Here is a 7810-nt window from a genome sequence, read left to right as displayed (position 1 = left end):
ATGATATACAAGTCTTTAACGGGGCCACAATATACTGGGCTGTCGCCGTCTCTTTTACACTCACTTCATTACTACACAATTAGCTCCCTTCTATACAACTGCACCCTATACAACTCTCTTTCATGCCTCATTAAAGGTAGTGTGAGGGGGCTTCCAGGAGGAGGGTCCTTCGCTTTGCCCTTGGCTCTCTGGCCACCGACACACACAAATGGGACCTTTTCTTTCTTTCTTTCTTTCTTTCTTTGCTTTGCGGTTTTTGTATCTTTATTCTTTCACATCAGAGTCTCAGCCGAAGCGAACGGTTTTCTGGTCAGGGTTACTGCTTACACTTTTAGGCCTAATGAGCGCACGATAAACAGTCCGATCCTCCCGAAGGGATTCCTCCAGCGTTTCACACCAACCAGCCGACTTGCATGGCCCTCATTGGTTCCTCTGCGTGGATGCTTCAAAAGTTGAACTATTCAAAATAAATACATAGCTAACTGAAAGCTCAAATAAGAACTTCCTCCAGCAGCGGTTTTGGCCACTCAAATAGGGGGGCAGAGCAAAGACCACCAAATGAAAACATTTTAACGTATTGTTATTTCACTGGGTAGAAATTGTGCACAATTCTACGAGAATTACATTTCTTTTCCATTTGTAACAATATTTGTTGTTTTAGCTGACAAATTCAGTTATTCTATTACACAAGCAAATGCTATACCTCATTGAGTGAACGTTGAAACTCAAACCACAGCCCCGTTTCCTCTGTGTCACAGCGAGCTCCTCCGTGGTGCCGGTCCCGGGAACCTTCTCCTGGCCCCTGGCCCCCAGAGGGAAGCCCAGGCGGGGAATGCTACGGCGGGCCGTGTTCTCCGACCTCCAGCGTAAAGCTCTGGAGAGAACCTTCCAGAAGCAGAAGTACATCAGCAAGCCAGACCGGAAGAAGCTGGCCAGCAAGCTGGGACTCAAAGACTCTCAGGTAAGGGGGAGGGGCCAAGGGCTCTTCCTAGCTTAACGACAAAAGCGAGGTAGTGGTTTAAACAAAAACAAAATGATTTAAAAGTGAATTGATCAGTTAACACAAGGTATCTATATCTAGGCGTTTTCATAGGTCAACCAGGGAACGTGGTATTTAGTGTGTCTATGAATGATAGGAATGATATAGTGATGTGTAACATTGCAACATATATACAAGATAAACCCTTCTATGAACTACTGGATCCACACTCACACCCCCCACCCCCCCCCCCCCCCCCCCGGCGTGTGCAGGTGAAGATCTGGTTCCAGAACCGGAGGATGAAATGGAGGAACTCCAAGGAGAGGGAGCTCCTGTCGACGGGGGGCTGCCGCCAACAGACCCTGCCCGCCAAGACCAACCCTCACCCCGACCTCACTGACGTCGGCGGGGGTGGGGGCGACTACTGCCGGGGCCGGGCGCTGGAGGAGGAGGCGGAGGCGGAGGAGCTGGGCGAGCAGCACCTCCGTCAGCTCACCCAGCACAGCAGCCATCGCCGCGGTGGGACGGGCAGCGAGGGGCTCCACCCTGGCGGCCCCCCAAGGCTCTCCTCACCGTCAGACTGCAGCAAGCCATCGGACCTCTCTGGCTCAGACGAGGAAATCACTGTTTCCTAGGGTGTCAGCCAATGGGGAGACTAGTCTATATATGGTATCCTGTGTGTGTGTGTGTGTGTGTGTGTGTGTGTGTGTGTGTGTAAGTGTTTTTCTGAGTGAGGTGTACTGTTCAGGACATATGGCCGACACATTGGTGATTTGAACAGGGAGTCGAGCCAGCTGTAACATGAGGATGTTTTTTGTGATTACCAGCTCTACATGAGAACGTGCCTCTTTTTTTTTTCTAAAAATGTAACGATATATAAACAAAATATAAAATTGTCCTCGAAATAAAGAGGAGTGTGCCTTAGTTGATAGCCTTGGGTTGAACTTACAGAATGACGCTTGCACTTGTTACATGTCAAATGGACCTTTCGGCGAAGACCAACAATTCAACGCTTCAATCTCTACAACTGTAGCTGTATTATCTCAGCATATTCTCTTTGTAAATTGTTGGATGTTTTTTGGAATGCTGTGAACAGCTTCCATGATGTGAAAAGTACATAATAGTTTAAGTTTTTGTAGATTGAAATGTTTGAAAGGAGACATATTATACCACCAGGTGTGAGTGTGATTAGCCTTACAAGCCGTTTCGAAAACCTATCCCATATGACATCACTAGTGGTATAATATGTCTCCTTTAAACCCCATTGTTTTGATTTTGAGATAAATTGCTTTTCTTGAATATATTTTCACAAATAAATCTTACAAAATTCATTTTGCTTCAGCTCATTCAATTATTATTATTATTTATTTTGTGTGTAGACTTGGTCTATCGGAGTAGGTGAAGGCTTTAGCTCAATATTGATTACGAGTGTGTTCCATTGGGGGTATTTGTAGTTGTAATATTGTGCTACATTGGTAGTGCGACTGGTAGGTTCTGGTCCTATTTTGGTGTTATTTTTGCACTGGGGTTCTCAGTTTAGATGCTGTCTCTTTAATGTCCATTTGTGTGTGAGCTGCGTTTTGTCTGTGCCTTAAAGTCACACTATTTTGAGGCTTTGTGACCCATATTTGTATCTCTGTGAAGATCTTTGTGGTTTTGAGACGTTTGACTTTTGTTTGTGCTTTTGTGATGCTATCATGGAATTCGAGTCTGACAGGTTTGTGAAAGAGCCTGTTGCAAGGCAACGTTTGGGTTGCACAAAGAAAGACCTTTGTTCAGTTGCGAAGTATTATGGTTTGGTTATTCCGGGTAAATAAAAAGAGGAACTTAAAAATGGTTTAATTGAAAAGGGCATTCTGTGTGACAAAATTAAACTGCCCCTCGAGCAAAGTGATTGGTTGTCTGCTGAATCAGAAATTACTCCAGCCAAAGCTTCAGGTTTGAGGGAGCTTGAGTTAAAGCTGCATCTTAGGCGTCTTGAACTAGTGATGGAGGCTAGGGAAAGAGCACATAAGGGAGCATGAAACGAGAGAGAATGCGCCTTGCTCATGAAAGAAGATCAGGAGATAAAGTTAAGGGCAGGCACTGATAAATCGATCCCTTCCAGTTTCTCAAAATGTGATGTGGGTAGAAATATATGTGTATGTCCCTCCTTTCATTGAGAGATATTGAGAAGTATTTTTCACACTTTGAGAGGGTGGCAACCAGCTTGGAGTGGCCTAAACACAATTGGACTTTGCTCTAGCACTGTGTTCTTTCTGGACTGGTAAAGCTCAAGAGGTGTACTCCTCACTAACTTTGGAGCAGAGCTCAGAATATGAATACATGTTACAGTGGCCATCTTGCGTGCCTTGATGAGCTTGTACCAGAGGCTTATAGAGAGTGTTTTCATGGCTGCTCCAAAGGTGAAAACAAAGCTTTGTGGAATTTGCTCAAAAGAAAATAGATTTGGTTTGGATGTTGGTGCACTTCAGGAAAGGTTGAGACCAAAGCGGACTTGCGACAGTTGATTCTTCTGGAGGAGATCAAGAATTGTGTTCGAATTGCTGTCGCAATCTATTTAAGTGAGCGGAGGACACATAATGTAAAGGATGCAGCTATATGTGGTGATGAGTATGTTTTGGCCCACAAAGTTTCATTCAGTCATCATTTCCATACTGGAACCAGGTCACATACTCCTCCTCAGCGTCCTCGCTTTGCAAAGAAAAAAAACCTCTAGTGCTAAGAGCAGCATCTCAGATAGGATTTGTTATTATTGCAAAAAGCCAGGACATATGATGGTTGACTTTCCCATTTTTTGTAAAAAGCAGAAACCTAACCCAGTGACTTTAATTGGTTCTGTTACCTGCCAACTTCCCAGGGATAACCGAACAGTCTGCCAACAGTGAGTCAAAACCGGAGACCTCTGTCCATCCTGCTTATGTTGTGACCTGTGCTCATTCTTGCAACGCTGATGCTGTTAATCTTGCTGACTAGTTTGCTTGATTCATTCGATACAGCTAAACAGGACCTAGTTCTGCTGCCGAGTGTGACAGGGATAGCAGCAAGGATAACTTGGCTACTGCTCCTAAAGTTGCTGAGTTTAGGTTGCGCAATCCTGGTGTTACTTCTGAGGGTCCACTACAGCTGGGTTGACCCCAGCTAGTGAAATCAGAGAGAGCTGACCCTTCCCTAGAAGTGTATTGAGGCTGTTAAGCCAAGGGAGGAATTGTCTGTCCCTGTAGGGTATTATGTTTAAGATGAAGTACTTATGCGTAAGTGAACTGCTGTTAATGATGGCTCTGACTGCCACCCTTCCAAGTTTTTGCCCCTTCTGTGTATCGTGAGAAGATACTGAATTTAGCACATGATAATGCTATGTCTGGCCACTTGGGGATTACAAAGACTTACAATGGGATATTGAGACACTTCTCTTGGCCTGGGTTGAAAGCTTCTGTGGTTGAGTATTGTCAAACCGGTCATGTATGTCAGTTAGCAGGAAAACCAAACCAGGTGGTTCACCCGGCACCCCTTCAGCCTATTCCGGTTATAGGGGAGCCTTTTGAGACTCATCGTGGACCGTGTAGGCCCTCTCCCCAAATCAAAATCTGGCTATCAATATCTCTTTAACATGTGTTCAAACGCACGTTATCCTGAGGCAATACCACTGCTTAGCTCAAGGCTGAAGCAGTTGACCAGGAACTAGTGAAATCTGTACTGTTGTCATTGTTTTCTGTTGATCTGTCTGCCTACTGTTGCTCGTCTCATATTGTAATTATTTGTTTACTTATTTTTATTTTACTTTATTTTATTTTATTTATATCACTATTATGTACAGCACTTTGGTCAGTGAAAGCTGTGTGAAATGTGCTTTATAAATAAATTTTACTTACTTACTTACTGCCTTTGGTTTATTGAGTTATCCCGTTTCCTTTAAGTTTTCATAGGCTAAACTGAACTACAGCACTGTTCATTTTCAGAAAAATGCATTTTCAAAAAACAGGCCCATGAATTTAGATTGTTAAAAAAAAACAGGACTTTATTGAAATTTTCCATCATGGATTATACATGGAAAACTGGAGCAACAATGTAAGACTACCAGCAGTTTAAATAAATAAAAAACAATATTATTTATTTCCCCCCACTCAACATTCAGCTACAGAATGATTACAGACAGCACCCTTTGCCATCAAGAACTTCATCAGAAAACAAAAAATATTATCAACTAAGCAGCTTACCGTTATTTTTTTTAGCAATGCAAACTTTATTTACAAGATAAATAAAATTAACTTCATGCCATGCTCTTTAACCATACAAAAAATTTGAACAAGATAACCAAAACCATGTGCGGTGAAATTCCTTCAGTTGGAAGAGCCATAACATAAACTTACATCAAGTTATTATTCTGTGGTAGCTCTGACCGTCTTGGCTGCCCGGTGCTAAATGAGGATTTTTCTGTTAAAACTTATGTTGTGGCGAGCACCTATTCACTGTGAAGACCTCTTTACAAGGGAGACAGTCCATGGTACATTCCATAACATAATCCAAGATAAGTTAAAAATGGCTCTGCCTTTGACCCCTACTCACCAGCTCGACTGTGAGAGACCAACTGAGGAACTGCTATTAAATCATTCTTGACCGCAGAACAGCGGGAGAACGCAACTCCTGAACTCAACTGAGCTGAACGATATTAACTTATTTACCCGAAACAAATAATTTCAAAAGGCCAGAAGAGGAAACGTATGGTAACATGTTGGTCTCACTTAGGATTGTATAGCAAGTGTGGAACTGGTTTAACACCGGTTTGGTCTGCTCTGCAACAGTTTGTAACGTACTCCACTCACATCAGGATCTGCAGTGAATCAAACCCAGCACTTACACTGGAACCTGCAGTGGTTATAAAAGATAAAAGGGTGCATGTCTCATGCAATCTGTCTGTGGTAACATGGCCCCCAAAGAGGCCATGCGTGGGGCCCGGGAACGACAAGTGATTTAAAAGTGCTGACTGTTAAGCGTGAATGCATAACAACTATGTCCTTGCTCAGGAAGAAGAGCGCCAACCTAAAACTAATGAGCAACTCATTGGATGGTCGGCTGTTGATTATTAAACGGTTAGCAAGTCGTTGACAAGCCGCTGAGGGTAGTCATACTAGTCTAGAATAGATTAGCTCGGATACTTGAATTCAAAAAGGTGGAGGGGGGAGCGGGAGGAAGGGACAGACATCTGTCATAACATTCTGGTACCACCAGGGGGCACCAGAATGAAGCCAAGCCTGCTAGTGGCCCAAGCGTTGTGAAGGGACGCAAACAGGTCCAAACATCGGATTCTTTCGATGTGTCAACATTCCTAGGCCAGCTGGGGGCCATCCAGTATCTACACCCGCGTGCCCTCGTTGGGGCCGCCCCATGAGGGCTTGCACTGGACTACAAACAAAGTGCACAACTCTTTGTATCCGGCCAAAAAGCGCTTCCATGCTATCCAGTGGTGAGCCATCCCCAGTATATACAAAAACCACGCAACACAATATGAAACAGGAGGAAAAAGGGTTATCCACTAATGGTTCTTATTAATACATACGATGTGGCAAGGTTCTTGGTTATCTTTTACTGTAGGGAGTGTTAATGTACGGGGGGGTCTGCATGTGTGGAAAGAGTAGCCCAGGAGAGCCGAGGGCCCAGAGGTTAGGGTTAGGGCGACCGACAAGACAACATTGGACCCGACCGAATATAACCCCCTACGGAACGGGGTGGAACATAGTTCAGCCATTGGTTACTAAAACTGTACAACAAAAGTAAATCAGGCAACGCATCTAGACCTACCCGTCCTACCCGTGTGTCCTACACTGTGGATCACGCCAATTTAATTATGCTTCTTCACGATTTACAAATGAAATGCAATGTTTTCCCAAAAATTAAGGACCCAATCTTATGACTGGGCTCAATTACAAATAATGGTTAAAAACACACTAGAACGCATCATACGCTACCTTAACAGATGTTGTCATACCTCACGTGCTCAAACTCGCCATCGACTCGGGGGGGGGGGGGGTCCTTCAAGCCCACTGGACGGCGAGCTACTCGACCTATCGGACGCCTTGAGTTACAAAAATATGATCCTGAATCCAGGCTTGACACGGGCCGTTGCTTGTTAAGGGATTTATTTATTGGTCAGTTGTGAACAAACTGTGAAAACGGGCGAGCGAGGGAGTGAGAGACCCTGTTGGTTCCGGGGTGAAGCTGGTCTTCAGGGAACCAGAGAGACACACACACACACACACACACACACACACACACACACACACACACACACACACACACACACACACACACACACACACACACACACACACACACACACACACACACACACACACACACACACTTCTCTACCATCAGCTGCATTGGGGTGCACAGAGCAGGGGAGAGCGAGATGGAGACCTTTTTTAAAAAGTGACGGGTGCGGAACGCCGCCGCCCGCCTCACTGCCGGTTGCTCTTGATCCTCTCCAGACGCTTCTTCAGGTCGTCCAGGTTGGCGGAGGGGGAGGCCGAGCGGCCTCGGGGGGGCGAGTGGCCGTGCGGGCTGAGCTCCTGCTGGTACAGCTCCCGGGACTCCTTGAGCTGGGACAGCTTGCTCTGCAGCATGTCGGTGGAGGAGGCCACGGGGGGCTTGGGGGACAGCAGCGAGGAGATGGGCAGGCGCTGCTGCTGCTGCTGCTCGTCCTCCGGGCCTCCCACTCCTCCGACTCCACCCAAGCCCTGGGGGGGGGGGTCACAGAGACCAGAGGTACAGAGGGTTAAGCCCTGGCACTAAATGGAAGCCCTTAGGCACAATCCCATTTCTACCCCTTAC

The 7810-nt window shown here is 45.5% G+C and overlaps 2 protein-coding genes across 7 annotated transcripts in view; one reads left to right on the top strand and one right to left on the bottom strand.

Moving 5' to 3' along the window:
- The window catches only part of LOC132464672 (homeobox protein DBX1-B-like), a 5163-nt gene extending 2853 nt beyond the window's left edge, over window positions 1-2310 (top strand). The window contains exons 3-4 of the mRNA XM_060061185.1: window positions 759-961; window positions 1252-2310. Coding sequence (XP_059917168.1) covers window positions 759-961; window positions 1252-1614 — 566 coding nt within the window. The 3' untranslated portion in view covers window positions 1615-2310. The remainder of the gene's footprint in view (window positions 1-758; window positions 962-1251) is intronic.
- Window positions 2311-4981: 2671 nt separating this feature from the next.
- Window positions 4982-7810, bottom strand: part of ckap5 (cytoskeleton associated protein 5) — a 28867-nt gene continuing 26038 nt past the window's right edge. For all 6 annotated transcript variants that reach the window (XM_060061179.1, XM_060061180.1, XM_060061182.1 and 3 more), the window contains one exon: window positions 4982-7716. In XM_060061179.1, coding sequence (XP_059917162.1) covers window positions 7438-7716 — 279 coding nt within the window. In that variant the 3' untranslated portion in view covers window positions 4982-7437. The remainder of the gene's footprint in view (window positions 7717-7810) is intronic.

Source organism: Gadus macrocephalus, chromosome 9 (assembly GCF_031168955.1).
Source record: "Gadus macrocephalus chromosome 9, ASM3116895v1".
NCBI classification, from domain to species: Eukaryota; Metazoa; Chordata; class Actinopteri; order Gadiformes; family Gadidae; genus Gadus; species Gadus macrocephalus.
The sequence above is the reverse complement of the archived record's forward strand: the minus strand, read 5'-3'. Positions and strand labels throughout refer to the sequence as shown.